The sequence below is a fragment of the Ciona intestinalis genome, chromosome 10 (assembly GCF_000224145.3).
Source record: "Ciona intestinalis chromosome 10, KH, whole genome shotgun sequence".
NCBI lineage: Eukaryota > Metazoa > Chordata > Ascidiacea > Phlebobranchia > Cionidae > Ciona > Ciona intestinalis.
In genome coordinates this window covers 1,068,281-1,086,923 of record NC_020175.2, presented here as the reverse complement: position 1 = coordinate 1,086,923, position 18,643 = coordinate 1,068,281, and the positions used below count along the sequence as shown (strand labels likewise).

Here is an 18,643-nt window from a genome sequence, read left to right as displayed (position 1 = left end):
TAGAATAGCTCTTTCTACGTCAATATACGCCACATCGACAAGATTTTTCAATGTAGTGACTATGTCGGCAATTTTTTTTTTGTTTCCATTGAAATTTACATTTAATTACGTGGTTGTATGCTTCGGCGTTGTTGTTTGTCCATCGATCACCTATACGGGTTCCAGGTTACGAAACTCCGACGAAATAGTGAGTGGACCTAGTGGACCTAGCGGACCTAGCGGACCTAGCGGACCTAGCGGACCTAGCGGACCTAGTGGACCTAGTGGACCTAGTGGACCTAGCGGACCTAGAGGTGGACCCAGCGGTGGACCTAGCGGACCTAGTGGACCTAGTGGACCTAGCGGACCTAGTGGACTTAGCGGACCTAGTGGACCTAGCGGACCTAGTGGACCTAGCGGACCTAGCGGACCTAGTGGACCTAGCGGACCTAGTGGACCTAGCGGACCTAGCGGACCCAGCGGACCTAGCGGACCTAGTGGACCTAGCGGACCTAGCGGACCTAGTGGACTTAGCGGACCTAGTGGACTTAGTGGACCTGCACTAATTAAAGGGACCGTGCACGCGTAAACAATAAACAAGTTAGTTGCTTAACTTGTGATTTCTATGGACTTTGATGTAAACAACCAACAAATACAAGCAAGTGGTAGAATTTTGGAAAAGGTAAAAAAACATACTGTATCATATTTAACGCCACATTTTTGTATTGTAATAAATAATATCAGAGAACAACCTATGTAAACAACCAACAAATACAAGCAAGTGGTAGAATTTTGGAAAAGGTAAAAAGATGGGTTTTGAATTAGTACGGACACAAAATCTCATATTTCGTTTATGGAACATTTTGAACTTTGACCATAACCTATTGTGTATTAATTTCAAGAGGAACTTTGCGCATTCTAGTAAGGGGGATATTTGAAAGGGAGTTAAAGAAGCATTTTAACAGGGTCTTCAATAAACTTTTTGAAGTGCTGCAACCATTGTGCACCAACCGCTCCATCCACAACTCTGTGGTCACAACTTAGAGTCACGGATACCAATGTAGCCTCACGCATCCTAAAAATCAAGATGGTAAAAAGTTGTGCACATACCAATTGTTGGTAACTACCGACTACTAGGACCTTGGTAAAATAAGGCTAAGAACCAGGTGTAACCAGCAAAGATAAGTGCTTGATGTTGCTAAACTTGCTACAAAAATAATCACCAACAAAATATAATAACTGGTAACTCTTAAACATATTTTTACCCATTTTCTGCATTTGAATCTGGTACAAACTCTCTCCTTGCAGCACCAACAGCAAGTATGCACGACTGAGGTGGATTAATTATCGCACTGAAGTGTTTTACACCAAACATACCAAGATTACTCAATGTAAATGTTCCACCCTGTAGAAGAAAATAAAGATTGTTAATATGTGCTAGTAGAAAACAAAGACTACGATGTCTTAAACCTTCAATAAATTTGTAAACAATTAGTTAATTCTTCACGCCCTGGTCAACACTTTAGTCGTTAAGTTAATCGTTTAAGAATCAGCACCAATAAACTTATAAATTGTGTGATCGTCTCAATATGAACTGTGGCTATCTATACTGCAAAGTTTATGCCAGTACAGTTTGTTTATAATTTTGGAACATTATAAGTTAAACAGTATAAGAAATGTAGATCTAAACAAGNNNNGACAATACAGACCCAATAAAGTTGGGTAACACAGTAACAAAGTAAGATGTTCACCATGAATTCATTTGGTTGAAGTTTTCCTTCCCTTGCTTTTGCAGCAAGTGCTACAACATCCTGGGAGATAGAGGCAAGACCTTTAGTATCAGCATCAAACACTATGGGTGTGATAAGCCCTGTGTCTGTGCTTACTGCAATACTCATGTCCACTGTATTGTGCCTGCAATGAAAATGTTAAAACTGTTCTTTTTGCTATTTTGGAGCATAGAACTTTAGCCATTTGTTAAATTTGTTAAAAGTATAACTAAGTGACTTTAACAGAAACACACATAATACATGTACAAAAATAAATATTTAAACAGCTTTCCTTAGAATTCAATCAAAAGTGAGGTTTTATTATGTACTTACTGTCGAATGAATGTATCCCTCCATGATGAGTTAGCTTCAGGAACTTTTAAACAAGCCATGGCTGATGCTTTGATTAGGAAATCATTGACTGACACCTTAATACCTGAAGCGAAGGTAATGCAGAAAAATAATGTTAATTAGAAGTCCTATATATGCATGACGTAGTTTAAGATATCAACAAATGTTATGATGTCTAGTTAAGTCTGTAAGCAAAAACAAAGTTACTAAAATGCGGGAAAATAGGCTGATACAAAATCTATGGTTGTGTGCATTTGAGAAAATACACTTCACATTAATTTCTCCTTTGCTTTGATTACGAGGTTAAAAGTAAACTGTTTAAGCCCAAATGAGTAGTCACACAAATACAAGTAATTTACTTTTCAATAAGAACACATAATATTAGCTTACCTTCTTTTTCTAAATCTTGGTTGAAAGATTTTCTTAAAGCCATTGTTTTGTCCATTTCCACATCCACAGTGACGTAATAATGGGGGATTGTTTGTTTGGATTCACATAATCGCTTCGCTGTAACCTATGCACGCATCATATATATAGCAATTTAATTATTTACACCACATAACTACATATTTATCATAAAATAATTCAACAGACAGCTGAATAAACTTATACTATGTCTGGCAGCAATAACATACATCTCTATTATTTATTTAAAACACTCATTCTTGTTTTAAATGTTCCAAGGGTCACAAGGAAAACAATAATTGAGCTAAGGTACAAGTATTTTAACAATTATTATGTGCAAAGAAAATTTAGTAATATGCTAAACAGTAACCACTATACATATTTTTTTTACCAAAATGCGGATCACAGAAATTTTGGGGCAAAGTACCTTGATTTATAACCCACTAAATAGGGAATATAATGTAAGTGCTAAGAAATGTCCTCACTTTGCGAATATTAGATAATGGTATATCAACGAAGCTTCCATCAGTGGCAATAGATGCAGGGGTTGATGGAGTAGCATCCACCAATGCAGGAGCAACAGGCGCCACTTTTCCTGCTTTATCCAAATCTTGGGCTCGAATTCGACCTTGGGGACCAGAACCTAAACCTGAAAAAAAATTTCGAATATTTTCATCAACAGGCCTGTCGTATGTCCATTTAAATATATTGTGCACGAACTGCAAGTTACACTCATAGAGTCATGGGTACCAAACTTGGGGCGAACAGGCCTATCCTGGAGTTTGACATTTATCAGAAAACATTATTAAGTTACTAGCAATGGCAAAAAGTTGTTTTACAGGAATTAATCATCTCTCCCTTTCCTGCATTTATAAAAGTTTAGCACATACAGTTTAACGTAAGGGTGGGACTGTAGTCATTTGTTACTTGTATTAATTTTCTAACATAAACTTGTTGTAAATCCAAATATACATAACGTGACACCCAGCCCCAAATATTATTTTCATATAATAAATCCGTATAGGCTACACAGCTTCAGTGCACATCAAAACACAACAGTACACGGTACAGTTTAGGCAACTAATTACCTGCTAATGTTGCCAAGTCGATTCCTTTTTCTGCTGCAAGTTTTTTAGCAAGAGGGCTCACAAATAATCGATCTCCTGACTGAGTGGCTGGGGGTGGGGTTGGAGGGGGAATCCCTGGACTTGATACTGGGGCTTTGGTTGGAGTAGGTGCGGATGGAGTGGGGGCAGCAGCTGGCGCCGCAGCAGCTGAATCTATAATTATTATAATTTTAGCAATTGAAAAGATTTGTTCAAAACAATAAAACCATTTATTTTCGGCTTATATGGTATTTAAACATGTATAATTTTTTTTTATATGACAGTTTTATTCCACTGTTTTTTTCTGCCATTTAGCAAGATTTTATTAACCCCATTACCCTAATGAAGTCTTGAAAGGCAAATTAAACGTTTGGATAAAATCTAAATTTGATATACCAATGGAGCTGTACAAAACCTGTAGCAGTGTAGTTTGCAAACGCTGGTATGTCTTCTTCATTTGTAACAATAACACACAATGGAGTTCCTAGTGGGAGGTCTTTTGCTCCTTCTTCTAACAGAATTTTAGCCAGATATCCTACAGCATGCACATATGTAAATAGGTGTAGCGATAAATATTCAATAGGTTTTGGTAAATTGCAATATTACTAATCATAGTTTTACAGTTTACAGTATAGCTGTACCACTTGCAAAGTTGCAATACTAAATAACCAAGGCCAAGCACAGATGGATCAGATCCTGACAGTTTAGAAAACTGACCTCTTTACACTATATATCATGTTATATTACTTTTGCCTGTTTACTTGCATTATTGAAACATTGCTTACTAAATCACTAATATGTGCATTGATTAATATATTTCATACAATCATAACTTACTTAAAGTTACTTATTCCAGGGAATAAATTCATACAGTGTATAGCAATGCCAGGGTGCAGGTATCGTATCTATAAGGTGTCACATATTCACACATGACTAAACATACCACTTTCTTGATACTCCAATGCCATAGATGCTTTGTCAGTTTCAATTACAGCAATCGAATCTCCTTCATCAACTTTATCACCAACATTTTTCTCCCAACTGAAGCATAAATATTACCGGTTTACTACATAACAATCACAGCTACCAAGTCAGTCTCTGTCTTTTAAAAATGGTCGGCCAAACAATTGGGGAAAAAAATTAAGACAGTGTTCGTATTAAGTATGTAATATAAGTGCCATACTTTTAAACGGCAAAGGAAGCGGGGATAGTAAGCTACACCATTCTGTGAAATAAAGTTAACTTGTTAGTGGTACCGTTGCAGCCCTGGAGACTCACGTCGGCAATCAACAATTGCCAACGGTTTTGCCGACGCATTTGGACAAACCGTCGGCAGTTTATTGCCGACGATGTAGAAAAAAACGCAAACAAAATTTTTTTAAACAACAGATTTTCATATTGCAGATGAGAAATTGCAAAAATTACGGGCAATAAAAGCTAAAAGTGAGGTAATATAATACATAAAGTAGTCGTGTATAGAAAATGAAGTCAGGCGCACCGATTTCCTAACGCACCTACACGTTGACTATGACGCCATTAACGTCCTTGTTACGTGCGTGACGTGCGTCGCATACATTTTTTTGGCGGGAATTGGTAACACAACCTTTCTCACAGCTGTGTGTAAAATAAATGTAATTTGCGGTAATAAATAGCCTGATATGTTCCAGAAGTAGCACTGCTGTATATTTGGGATGTTTTCCTCAGCCAAGCTGCATGTTTATTACGAAATAGTAAGGATTTACACGTGGATTCATTGGATCATAATAGAGATTGTTTGACCTGGCAATTGATTACGACATAATAGCAATTCACACTCTGATTATTTGGGTCATAATGACGATTGTCCCCTTGATTATTTAGCCAGCAAGAGCTTGAAAACAGGTTGCATATTTGCCTTTTTCATATGCGATCAAGTAAAGGATTGATATGTTTGCAATAAATACTTCGACCTGGGCTATGCAGCAGACGATGTTGGTAATGTTTCGTGAATTTGGTGTTAAGAATAGGAATATGTTGAAGTTGTATAAGCTCAGGTTCCCCGAACGCCGAGATTCAATCAAAAACTCGGCATAAGCTTATGACGTCATCAAGGAGAAAGGCGTACGAGAATGTGTTCTTTTTTGGACGAAACTAATTAAAATTATTTAGAACACGTGGTTTGCGGTGAAAGAGAAGACGTAATGCAGCACTTTGTATTATTTCAATATAAAAAAGTTTAGGAATTTTTTTTATTAAAAATCAGTCTAATCAGATACGAAACATTGGGCGCTCGTGTTATACAATACCGACTATAATTCGGTACGGGCAAATTCGCGCTGACGTTGCGATTAAGGACGTCACGTGTGAGACGAGTCTTTTAAATTGTCGGCATATTAACGACGTATTTTGAAAACCGTCGGCAACTGGTTGCCGACGTACTTTTATACGAGTCTCCAGGGCTGCGTTGCAATTTTTACTAATCAGTCTCAATAAAGTGCACGATTTCAGATACGCACCAATCTTATACGTGATTTGTAAGAATGTTTAAGAATGCGGTACAAAACCACAGTCCACAACAATAGACAAACTTTTCAAACCATTGGTTTAAATGCTTAAATACAATACATGTTCAATATACTCACGATACAATGGTTCCTGTGGTCATTGTAGGTGACAAGGCAGGTAGAAGGATTGGGTCATGTGGGGGATAGTTTGTACTTGGTGTGGTAGGAGTGGGAGCAGAAGGTGAATCATCTGGTGCAGTGGTAGGGGCGGCTGCACTTCCGCTATCCTTCTTTATTTCATCTAAATAGGCAAGAAAGGTTTATTTTTTGTTGGACGAATGCTGTTCCCTGCCATACATGGATTAATAATATGATTGATCACTATACACCTAATAGGCCTATACCACATTCAATAATATGAACCAGAAGAGTCTTACATTTTTGCAACTAAAAAAGCTTTAAAAAAATGTCGCAATAAACAAAGCAAAATTAGAAAATGTACTGTAGTAAAACAACTATAAGCCTTTGCTTGGAATAGGAAACATATCTATATATCAACTAATCGACACTTACCAACAGAGATATTTTTAAAAGCTGCCAATTCTTCCTCAGTGTCCACCGATATTGCCACCAGAGTACCAAGTGGAATATCATCTGTACCATCTTGGGCGATAATTTTTGCCATAAATCCATCATCATTTGCCTCAAATCCAACTGTTGCTTTGTCAGTCTTAATTTCAGCAAGTAAATCGCCAGCGCTAAAACTCTCTCCTTCCTGTATTTCCCATTTTACTATAGACCCACTTTCCATTGTGGGAGATAGGGCAGGTAGAAGCATCTTAGTATGGGGTGGGAGGGAATAGAATCTCACATGAGAAGTGAAGAAGCTCCATTTCTTTTGTGTTAGAATCAGATTGCTGTTGTTCTGATATGGTATTGTGTTGTGCCTTGTAGCTTTGCAGTGGTAATGTGCTTGAACTCCTAAAATTCCTACAGAAGTGTGATATTTTTGTGGCCTACCAGCAACCTTTATTTCATTCAGCAATCGCCGACATACAACTGCATGACGCAGCATCCTCTAAACCTTTATCCTTCACCCTAAAACATTTACCAGTTAATGAAAGAACTTGTTTAGATCACAATTATGTGAATCATGCATCAACACATATAATAATATGGTTAGACAAGAATAAATTATTTTCATTATTTAGTTGTTTGTTTTTTTGATACAGTATATATAGCCTATCCTGCAGTTCAGTAATACCATAGTAATACCATTTATTTTAGACCACAAGGTAAGTGATTATAAAATAACACAAATACGGTAACTGAACTAACATTGTTAACAAGAAATAGATTATTATTAACTTTCTATTTTGAATCGGTTCAGGTTAAAACATCAAATTAACATAGAGTTATCAGTTAACATAGAGTTATCAGTTAACATAGAGTTATCGTTTTGGCAAAGAAATAAAAAATCTCTTTGGGTAAAGTATAAAGTAAAATAACAAACTTTCGCAGCATTAATTTGACCCTGTTGGAGTCCTTAAATCTCGTATGAACTATCACTTCTATACACAGCATTGCAATGACCTTACCTGACCAAGTTATAATAAACTAAACTCATAACGCCGACTGTATGTTTCTTTTATTGACAACATAGACATCGTTAAGATTTTAATTTCGAAAGGGAGTTTGAAAAAATAAAACACTAAATTTAAACGCATAAGAAGTGATTAAATGCTACAACTAAACACAAGAGTAATTATATTAATTGTTATTATAATAGTTGTGTACTAAAGCAGTCATAACATTACACAACGATTTCCGTTTGTAAACCTTTACAAAGTTCATATTTCACTTGACTAAGATACGTGTCATTCAGGATTGCTTGTGCTGTTTACAGCAATAATCGTATTGCACTTTATACATATTAAACTACGTGCCGGCCTATTACTTCATGTATTCATTTGCACAAGTGATACTGATTACATTTGGCAAGACAGCCACACTCTTAAAACCTTTTTCAGCTGTCTTTACAACTATAAATTCAAATGAGACTGGTCAACAATAACTACAACGTTCTGACATGTTACATTTTTTGTATTGTACAGCTATTAGAGGTTAAGCACCAACAGCGTGTTAAAAATTAATAAAATATAAGGTGAAACACACTGGCCAGCTGCATGGTATGGCTATATAAAACAGGGCAAAACATACACGGCAAATGCATGATTAGTTTGGTTAAATATATAGAGGGGCTACAAAAAATACACTACTCTAAATTAAACAAGCATATACAGAAAAGTTGTGGTGCCAATACCATGAGTGTGGTACAAAGAACTATACTGCGAGTGCAATATTTAAAAAAACACTTGCAACAATGGGTGTAAATAAAATCAATAATGTATAGTTTATTTAAAAGTTTAGACTGTTGTATTGTGTGAATCGGGTGGTAGATATCTGGACTTAAGAATCTAAAATGGCGAGGTACTTCCGTTCAATTATCTTGGGCAAGAGCTTGTGCCTGAAACAAAGAACAAATTATAACATGTACTGGATACCCATATGTTAGATGTAAATGGTAGATTGGTAGCATATTACAGTAGACAAAAATTCAGGATCTTTTTCCAATAACAACATAAAATAATGGAAATAAGAACACAAGCTACAAAAATAACTGTTTCCGGTTTAAGCAGACAGTTTTATATAAGATTATCACCAGAATCAGGACACACCTTGTGATCTTAGTTTTGGTTAACTATTAGTAAAAAAATATATTTTATGTGGCATAGGTATACAAAATAGTAACCTAAATTTACCAAGCAGCCTTTATCACACTGTAATTGTAAAACATTGTTACATTTGTATAAAAACAAATTTTAAAAGTTATGGAAAACAAATACAAAGCCATACCGTATTGGCAGAAGTAGTAGGATAATGACGGGGAATATCATCTTCATGTAATAAAGATCCACAAAACCAAACACGGACACAATAACCAACCCTAACACCTGAATCAGTGTAAAAAGATGAAGCTTCCTCTGTGGAACTTTTCTCACATAGTGGTTGGGTGGGTAGGAACTCTGAATGGAGGGTATGGATTAGAAATGTATGTAAAATGTTGTACATTTAACAAAGTGATACTCTATACAGTGTCTGTTTGCTGTTGCAACGACAGTTTGCTCTAAACTTGTTGTAACAACAGTTTGCTCTAAACTTGGAAGGGCATGACACTTAAAAAAGGGCTCAACAAGTATGTCAGAACTATCCTGTTTTTTAAGGGCCATGTGGCCTTAGGACTTAGGTGGTTTGTTTTGGGGAATCATGTTAACTGATATATACATTTTGTCTATATAAGCATTTTGTGGAATAAGATAAAGCATTTTGTGGAATAACAGGACTAACCATCATGATCATCATTTTTGGCAACTATAATAATGAAGTCTTAAACTTACTCCTTCAGTAAAGATGAGCATCATTCGGTCAAACATTTGGTTTCCACTGAATGAAGAAAAGCCAAGGTACAAGAACAAGCCCTGAATAAAAAGTTGCATGTCAATAGAAAGTTTGTTTGATGAATAAAGTATCCTCACATGGCCGAAATGTGATCAGGTATAACATAGATGTGATGTTACATACCAACAAACAGGGTTACTTCATATACCAAATGTATATGCTTATGGAACTTACCCTACATGTGTAGGAAAGATGAAAAATAACACATGATATTACATATTATATTATACCTGCAACACTGCAATAGGAACGTATTGAAGCACAGGCACAAACAACAATGAAAGGCCAATCAATACATGAGACACAATGCTTGTGATGCGAGTTTCTCTCACTTTTACAATCCTGAAAATAGATAAATGTATTTTTGCTGTAGAAGAGACTTAGCTTTTTATTTAGAAACTTTAGCTTCACTGAGTGCTTTAAAACTACCCAAGATATAGGACCTAATTTTGCAACCCAATCATATTGGAGATGATAAGCACCTAAAGAAATGATTATTCAACCTAGAAAAGTTCTTATTTATCATGTACAGTTTCTGTGAGGTGTTTTACCATTAACGAGCACTTGTGAAACAGATCTAAAATGGACTCACTTTTGAGACCCACTAAAAGAACAAGATGTAAAACATAAGAATGAAGTTAAACTGAATGGCTTACTCATCATGTACAGTTCCCATGTTAGTAACATGTTGTTCAACATCTGCAAGTGCCTTGACATGCATTGGGGAATGAGGGAGGGCTGCATGGACCCACGGTAGGTTGAATATAGAGAGGAATATATTGATAAAACCGACAACCATTAGATCCCAGTGGTAGGCAGGTCCCTTTACCAACCTTTATAAGTTTTAACATTACATTATTGTAGGGTACTGTTTTGGCTGTTATTTATACACAACATCAAATAAGTTCTCTTGGATTATTGTGAAAACAAAAAGCGAATAAATCTCAAATAGAAAATTGAATATTCAAAACTTTCAATATATATTATATAAAAATTCTAATTTTTAATTATATATGTTTACTTAATTCTCATAATCATTTAATAGCCTACTATCAAAGTCTAGGTTTCTTAAGTTGGGTGTACAACATAAAACCAAACTCTAGCATGAACTGTGTTAAACATGCTTTGTTGGGCAAAAAGTGGTGTGTGGACTTTTTGGGGATTATCCAAGAGTGAAATTTGTTTATAAGAGTGACACCAAACACTTTTTTAAAGCAAAAAAACGTTTATAGTTGTTGTAAAATGATCATGTGTTATAAAGAGGTTTTATTTTAATCACACTTACATCATTACCATAAGAGTAAAATAATCTTACTTGTTCTGTGGAGAATTAATGACCGCAGCACTCACATTCTGATCCACAAAGAAAAGACAACTGAGACAAAGGCCCAACCCACAAGCCCCCACATGAGCCAGTGGTGGTAGTGTAGTAAATGGGGCAAGAGTAAAGAACGACCTTCCAGGTATGTAGTTGAATCCTTCAACTGATTTGAAGTGGATTAGAGTTAAAAATCGGTGGGGCTGTATATATATATATATATATATATATATACATGTGTGGGTAACAGGGTAGGGAATAAGCTTTTTTTTAAATGGCTACAAAATGAGGATTGTTTTTGTGAGGTTAAAAAAAAATTGTAAAAAAAATTTGCATAGTATATGGTGTGGCAAACCCATAAGTGAGTATTAGATTACAGCAAATATGTTAAGTCTATTGCTCAAGGACATGTATGCCAATGGTGGCAGGCTGGCAGCATTGAGCTTTAATGGCATTAAGCTTAGAATAAAAAAGTGGCGTTGAGTTTTACTTTAGGTATCTTTTGGTTACAAAACTGCACTACAGTGCTGTTGTGCTGTTGTGCTATTCGCTTGGATTAATATGTAATACAGTAGTTTGGGAACTTACGGGGTATTTGTCTGAACACATAAGATCCAAAGAATGAGAAAATAATAACAGAGAGAGGAAGAGCGTAATCTGTCAGGATCTCTCTCTTGGTGGATGATAAAAACTGACTGTAAACAAAACGTTGGATGGTCAGATTTTCTTGTTATGGTGATTTTGATAATATATCTTAATTAAAAATTTGAATCCTTTCTTTTTTTTAATAGTCCCACCTCTTGCAGAACATTTTAAAATGCAATTTTATAAATACTCCTAACAGTTACTTTTAATTTTTTTTTAAGTAACCAAAGGTTAAACCAAGGATGCTATAATAAACCAACCAAATGCTACTACATGGACCACAGGTTAAAGTCTGCCGAAAATAAAAGTTTATTCCAATGAATAGAATACACCTCCGGACTACAAAGTTAAACTTTAACTTACGATTCATCAAATCTAAGAAGTGTCAACCCCAGCCACAAGGTACCACACATCAGAAACAAGAAGAGAATTGAATTTTCCGGACGACAGCAAAAAATCTTGCTAATGCATTCTGCAGGGTAGGAGCTAACTGTTGGTGTTGCAGTGGTCGGGTCACTTGTGTTCATAGTCATGTTGAGAACTGAAGTGAAAAATAAGGATATTTATTTTTAAGAAAAAACAACAGACATAAATACAGAAAAACACTGAATAAAAATGGCAGATAGTATTTTTCAATCTGAATGGATATTTATTTGATGAGAAATAATAAAGTGAAAATAACAAAATGGCGACAAAAACTACAAAACAACAACCTTTTTTTGTATTTTCGAAAACAAGTAGCCTTGTGTAAAACATGAGTAAATCACATGTTACAACCTAATTAACTCCAATTACTTGTGTAATTGGATGAAAAGTGTGCATACTAAAAGCATACAAGTTGTTTTGCCAACTTAGGTGCCAAATTACAAACATTTAACCAACGGAAAGTACAGATCTGCCCACGGGCATTTATAATCACAAGATGTTATTATCCTATTGTGCTTTTCCATGAACAGAAAAACAATTTATAACTTAAATGCAGTGGGCGTGTGGCGGTGGTAAAATTATCGGATTATGATGTAAATAATACACCAGCAAATGAGGATGATCATAAACACAACAGATTTGGTTTATTTCTTTGAATACAGTAACCCAAATCAAATTAATTTAAACAGCAAGCGAATGAAATTAGCAACTGAAAAAAAGTGTTTTCACCACAGCAGCTCACCTGAAGATAAACTGCCGATCGCTTTGTTTGGACATTCAAAGTTGTAGTTCTTCTGAAAGTCTAATAAATAAATAATTTAATTTCGCTTTCGGGACGGCCAAGGTAATTAAAACTTACTTCCAATTGTAGCTTTGATTGCATCTGCACTGAAAGCAAGCGCAATGAAAAATCCAAATATTTCCTCAGTTGATCTAAAAAGTGTAATGTGGTCATTATGCTACATGTTATACGAATCAGCTTGTAAGTTTTTGCAAAAACAGAATTACCTATTTGATTTTTGGCATCAAAGTTCAAAGTATCAGTTTTGAGCCATAAAATTCTTTACAGAATATTACCAAATATATTATAGAGAAAGCAAAAAAAAATAATTAAAAAAAGTAATCAAGCTTAAGACAAAAAAAGTGTCGCTATTTTGGGGGGTTTGGAAATGACTGCCGTTGGTACCTTGTAGAATACTTCATTAGCATACTGGCATTGGTGACTGATTGTAGAAGTAAAAATATTCCGTTCCATATCCCAGTCATGGCGTACATGGCCTTGAAATCCAAATTAAACTCCGTACTTACAATCTTTATTACTGTAAAGTAGAAAGTATTTATTTAGGAAGAATTCGCGCTGAAGTAGGAAAAATGCACCACCTCCAAACTGCATCACAGCTGCACTGTAGGGCCTTACATATGATTTGATAATACATACAATAAATATAGACCAATATATACACAACTTATCAGTTTAAAAGGTTTATGCTGTAAAACCTTTTTTCAGTGGCTAACATGTATAGGGTAATAAGGTGGACCTGTATGGGACATTGGGATGTTGATAGACAAATAAATGCCAGAAGCTATTTTAGAAAACAAGTGAAATATGCCTGGCAACAGCAGTTTATATAGGAAAGGGTAAGCTACATTAGTTTAATATACCTTTTACATAGAGGGCAAGGGGTGCAGTTGTCAATAGCACAAGCATTGGTTGGCCACTAATTAACGCAAACACTAATCCTCCAACTGTTTGAGACATGATGCATGATGTCACATCTGTTGGAGACAATAAGCTATCAATATTTGTTAAACTCAAGCAACCTTACCACCATGTATTGAAACTCAATAAAGTGCAATGAACTCAGTGACTTGTTTTCTTTGATGCAAAGTAAGGTAAAATTTTTACTTTATTAGACGTTTAAATTAAATACAGAATGATGTTGTTGGATTTTTCTTAAACTTAAGCACCCTTGACATTATGTTTGTACTAATGCAAACTCTGTAAGTTAAGTTACGGTAACAAAAAATCGGAACCAAAAACAGTTGGAACCTTGCACATTGAAAAACATGCAAACCAGGTCCCAAATAACGATAATAAAAAATAAATGTAATTTTATTTGCAGTAAAGTGAACACTTTCAAAAATGCTGGCAATTTTGTTAATTTCACATAAATTGCATTTTGTTCCTGAAGTACCAAGTTTTTTAATTTTAATTAAACAACACTTGACAAATAAACTTGAATGAACTTACCAATAACGCCGTTGGTGTTTTTCTCATATAATGTTCCAAAAGCAATGTCGGGTAGTAGGCAAGCAAAGTAGAGAAACAGGATGGTTGCGATCACTTTGTGAATTGTATGTTTACCCACAAATCCTGTATATTTAAGACAACGGTTAAATGAAGTGTTTTGGCAATATATAAGACAGGGCTTCCAACCTTAGCGGTTGCTGAGAGTATACTAGTTTTACATAAGTTTTATCTCTTCAAATGCAGTAAAAAAAATAGATTAATCAAATCATTAACAAGCAGGAAATAGGAGAAAAGCGACAATGGTTTCAAAACATGTTTAAGACTGAATGTAAATGCAGTGTTATTGCAAAACAGCCATCATAAACAAAAGATTAGTAAAATACTATCGCTTAGCCTTAAGCAGATACGGATTTAAATTTGTGGTGACAAATATAAGCAAATAAACAACGCCCCTTTGCTGGAACGCCCCCCTTGCTGGAAGTTTCCAATAATCCTAAAGGTCGATTTGATCCATTGCCAAAAATAATTTTAAATTAATAAATAATTTTCTATTATTATGATATAAGTCTCATACAGTCATATATTTCTTTGTTAATTCATGAACATTTGTCAAACACCTGTAATGATACCTGATACCTTGCATTCTAAAATACTTTAAGCTAACATACCATCTTTATAATCTGACCAATAATGGGGCAATCTTCGCTTTATATCATCATAGATTCCTCGGCCCATTTGCTTCAATGTATAACTCTGCAATTTAATGTGAACAGAGTTAAAACAGTTAAATCAATTGAATGAAAATCCAATTGATAGAGTGATTGTATTTCAAACCAATTATCAGAATTATTTTGACATCATTTGTGCTACATGCAAACTTAATTGTGGTTGTGTGTGGAATTGTAAAACACTCTTGAAGATTTAAAACTACAGTGGCATACCTGTGCTCTATGGGACTGCAAAATAAGAAAATTTATTATGGGGTAAAACAATAGTCAAAAATATGTATAATAACTGTAGAAAATAATGCATAATATTCATAGAAAATAATGTAATGGTAGAAAAAATTAATGGAAGAGTAAAAGTACATATGGAGGTAACTATAGAACAATGTTTCTTAAACTGGGGTAAATTTACCACTGGAGTAAATTCCTCCTATTTAGAAGGTTAATGAAATCCACATCAGTTGATGGGACAGAAAAATTGGGCCAATTGTAGTACTTTACCAGACATTGAACAACTTGTTGCATTAAATATAACTGATGTAATTAGTTGTTTTCGATCTTTAATAAATGAGCGCCATATTACATATTGAAGGCAAATCTGATAAACATCTTTGTTAAAAGGGTAAAGTATACAAAAAGTTTAAGAACCACTGGTATAGCGTATGTAAGTGAACTATTAACACATGTATTAAAACATCAAAGTTATTTTAACCCCATTCTACCTGGAACTCCACTTCCCCACCTCCTGCCAGCATTGCACCTTCAGAGAGAGACTCCGTGACTTGTCGCTTGTACTTTGCACTCTGCACAATCAAGGCTTCCTTGAATTGCTTCTCCGTCTCAGCTACCATCAAGCTGTGCCTGAACCCACGGTTGCACATCATAGATGAGAATGTGCGGCCAATCTCAACAGCATTCTTTGTAAATTTCTGTAAATTTTTCAATGGTTGAGTGTATTAATGTAACTTACTTTATTTTCGTGTGGCCAGAAAACAACAGTCGTTATAACACAGGTGTTCATGCACTTCGTGCCTGCTCTTGAGTTACTATGTATGTTACTTTGTGGGTGATTACTTTTTTTCTTTTTTTATGTGTGGCTGATAATTTAATTTGGACAACCCTCTTGTGACCATTGGGTTAGAGCAATTCCCATTAAATATCTTGCCTAGGGACACATACACCAACAATGGCAGTGGAGACAAGCTTTGAACTTATTACCTCTGGTACATGCAGGCACACTTTTCCACGGTGCCAAACAATTGATAATTCGTATAACGAATAAACTATGAATGAATGTTATTTATCCTTGCGTGGCGGGCAAATCATAATTTGTTATACCAGCCTTAAACATATCAAAATTTGTTGTACCAGCCTTAAACATACAACCTTTAGCTAGATGCAGGCACATGACCACTGTGGCATGTGCCTGCATTTTTTGCATATAGTTAAACATGCAGCTGTCACACATTAAAACAAAGTCCTTAAAACAGCTAAATCAGAAGGGGTAAAGACAATAATATTTTAAGGCCGTTTTTACAGTAGGACCCATTCAAAATCCTACCTCCTTCTTTGGAGCAATGATGGCAATAACAAACTGAACTTCTTCACATTTGTTCCCCAAGTTGAGTGGATTACGCAAGCGTGCGATGGCAACGTGACTCTTGTTTACCATTGGCAATGTGCATCTGTAATACACACTTTGTAAACAACTAAACATTAAAAAGCACAACCAATTTGTAGTACAGTATATTATGCTTTAATGGTAAGATGTGGCATCGGAGCCTCAATTGTAGGCCAGAGTTGGTTAATTACCCTATGATATGTACCATAATATGTTAGTTCAGACTTCAGATTAGTGTTGTTTTATTCCACTCTAGTGGGTAAGGTCCTGCAGTGTGGAACGACATTTAAGACAAGAGTTGGTGGATTACCCTAACACCCGTTGTACTAGAATGTAACTCAATAGTAACCACTGTGTCCATAATTGTTTTTCCCAAAGACACATTTGCTCATTCGTATCGACATCAAGCATTAAACCCAATATCCTTTGGTTACAATGCAAGTACCCAACCACCGATTCGGCACTTGACAAATGCTGTAAAAAAGATTCCAACTTACAGAGCTGTTATCCATGTTTCTTCATAGTCTGCACCATCAGGTTTGTAACTCACACCTTGAATTGTTTCCTTCAAGTGATCCACAGATGCCACTAAATTGAAAGCAAGTTAAGTGTTTATTATTTATCTTAACATGAATTTTATTTAACTCTTTGAGTACAGTAACAAAGATTAGAATCATTAAGTTAACGAATAAAAGGGTAAACTAGCAGCAAAAGAAAGACATTAAAAACACGCTATGGGCGAAAACTACTAGAGTTAAAGTGTCAAATAAAACCAAAAATTAACTTGTATTAAAAAGGTTTTAATCAAAACAAAATTGGAAGAAAAGTATGCATACACTCGTACGTTTAGGGGAGTCACTTTAAACAGCCACACACTTGCAATGTTATTGCACACTTATTAATCTAGCCGGGTTTAGTCTACAAATCTAATAAATGTAATGCTTCGTGTAAATTTTTAAGGATTAACATGCGTACGTGGGAAATTTAATAGTCTTAATCTCAAAAGGGTCCCATTGGAATTACAGGGTCTTACAACCGCATGTTTAAATATTTTTGAACTTTAATTTTTAAAAACATACATATCATTGAGCCACAAAATCTAAAAAGTATCAATAACTTTTACCAAAACAGCCAATTATTTATGTATTATGTTATGTCTCAAGAACAGTACAATGTAAAATATCTTGAACAAAAATAGTTCTACTGACTTGCATCTTGATAAGTCTCTTGGAAAGTAAAGAAAGACTTTCCAGCTTGTGATGTAATCTTCTCATCCACATCAAGATCCTTCTGTAGTTTAGAGAGAAGTTCATCAACTATTTTGTCCAAACCTGTTGAAACTTATTGTTTTAATACCATTCTTGTTACAATATACTGTTTGTAGGAATGTAGGGTGTAACAGTTACAATTTTATCAAAATTGTTTACTTAAATTTGTTATAACGGCTGTAGTTTTGTTGTTACATCCCTTCTTTTCGATTTTATAAACATCTCTGATCTTCGTTACCATGAATAGAGGTTAAGTATATATTATGTGCTAAACGTGTCCCATTTTCCCCTACCCTACTTACATATTGGTGCAAAACGTTGTGTGAAATTGAATTTTGGGTATTGGGTCGCCAGACCTTGCTATAAAGCTATGCTCATAATTTGAACCGTACTACAAAAAGGCTGAGACAAGAAAAACCGAAAGTCAAATCCTGTGCAAAAACGGACGTAACGGTAAACGACCGTCGTTCAAATATCCTCAATGGGATAAGTATTTACATCACTATTGCACAGAAAATGACCGTTACATTACAGTCAAGGCTAAAATGTTGTTAAATAACTTAAATTTCGTTGGAATGTTACAAGTAATGAAGTACAACTACATCGTAGCCTACTTTTCAAAAACATGTGTTGTAAATTAACCAATGCAAAGTCGAAATCATCGTAACAAACACGCGGAGAAATAATATGTGAGCTGCTTGTTTGCGCATATACTTGTTTGTGTCATAATAAACACTATGTAGCACCTTCGCCAATTACACGTTGGAATATAGCTCC

The 18,643-nt window shown here is 35.1% G+C and overlaps 2 protein-coding genes across 7 annotated transcripts in view; both read right to left on the bottom strand.

The window, feature by feature from the left end:
• LOC100176043 (dihydrolipoyllysine-residue acetyltransferase component of pyruvate dehydrogenase complex, mitochondrial) overlaps positions 1-7,220 on the bottom strand; it is a 7,650-nt gene extending 430 nt beyond the window's left edge. The window contains exons 1-11 of one of the 2 annotated variants that reach the window (XM_026836495.1): positions 6,667-7,220; positions 6,232-6,394; positions 4,554-4,651; positions 4,026-4,145; positions 3,593-3,784; positions 2,990-3,153; positions 2,490-2,613; positions 2,082-2,184; positions 1,731-1,893; positions 1,245-1,384; positions 732-1,054 (exon numbers count right to left, since the gene is read on the bottom strand). In XM_026836495.1, coding sequence (XP_026692296.1) covers positions 925-1,054; positions 1,245-1,384; positions 1,731-1,893; positions 2,082-2,184; positions 2,490-2,613; positions 2,990-3,153; positions 3,593-3,784; positions 4,026-4,145; positions 4,554-4,651; positions 6,232-6,394; positions 6,667-7,168 — 1,899 coding nt within the window. In that variant the 5' untranslated portion in view covers positions 7,169-7,220 and the 3' untranslated portion in view covers positions 732-924. Of the gene's footprint in view, positions 1-616; positions 1,055-1,244; positions 1,385-1,730; positions 1,894-2,081; positions 2,185-2,489; positions 2,614-2,989; positions 3,154-3,592; positions 3,785-4,025; positions 4,146-4,553; positions 4,652-6,231; positions 6,395-6,666 lie in introns of both variants that reach the window. The other variant, XM_002128793.5, reaches the window with a different exon arrangement.
• Positions 7,221-8,178: 958 nt separating this feature from the next.
• LOC100178358 (sodium bicarbonate transporter-like protein 11) overlaps positions 8,179-18,643 on the bottom strand; it is a 16,380-nt gene continuing 5,915 nt past the window's right edge. For 3 of the 5 annotated variants that reach the window (XM_002128528.5, XM_026836493.1, XM_026836494.1), the window contains 19 exons: positions 17,807-17,929; positions 17,096-17,186; positions 16,539-16,662; positions 15,700-15,906; positions 15,194-15,208; positions 14,921-15,005; positions 14,253-14,375; positions 13,664-13,777; positions 13,188-13,320; positions 12,861-12,934; positions 12,744-12,803; positions 11,939-12,116; positions 11,519-11,625; positions 10,928-11,096; positions 10,269-10,445; positions 9,843-9,954; positions 9,552-9,632; positions 9,010-9,179; positions 8,191-8,620 (listed from right to left, as the gene is read on the bottom strand). In XM_002128528.5, the coding sequence (XP_002128564.1) occupies positions 8,563-8,620; positions 9,010-9,179; positions 9,552-9,632; positions 9,843-9,954; positions 10,269-10,445; positions 10,928-11,096; positions 11,519-11,625; positions 11,939-12,116; positions 12,744-12,803; positions 12,861-12,934; positions 13,188-13,320; positions 13,664-13,777; positions 14,253-14,375; positions 14,921-15,005; positions 15,194-15,208; positions 15,700-15,906; positions 16,539-16,662; positions 17,096-17,186; positions 17,807-17,929 (2,201 nt within the window). In that variant the 3' untranslated portion in view covers positions 8,191-8,562. Of the gene's footprint in view, positions 8,621-9,009; positions 9,180-9,551; positions 9,633-9,842; positions 9,955-10,268; positions 10,446-10,927; positions 11,097-11,518; positions 11,626-11,938; positions 12,117-12,743; positions 12,804-12,860; positions 12,935-13,187; positions 13,321-13,663; positions 13,778-14,252; positions 14,376-14,920; positions 15,006-15,193; positions 15,209-15,699; positions 15,907-16,538; positions 16,663-17,095; positions 17,187-17,806; positions 17,930-18,643 lie in introns of all 5 variants that reach the window. The other 2 variants (XM_018813800.2, XM_018813801.2) reach the window with 2 other exon arrangements.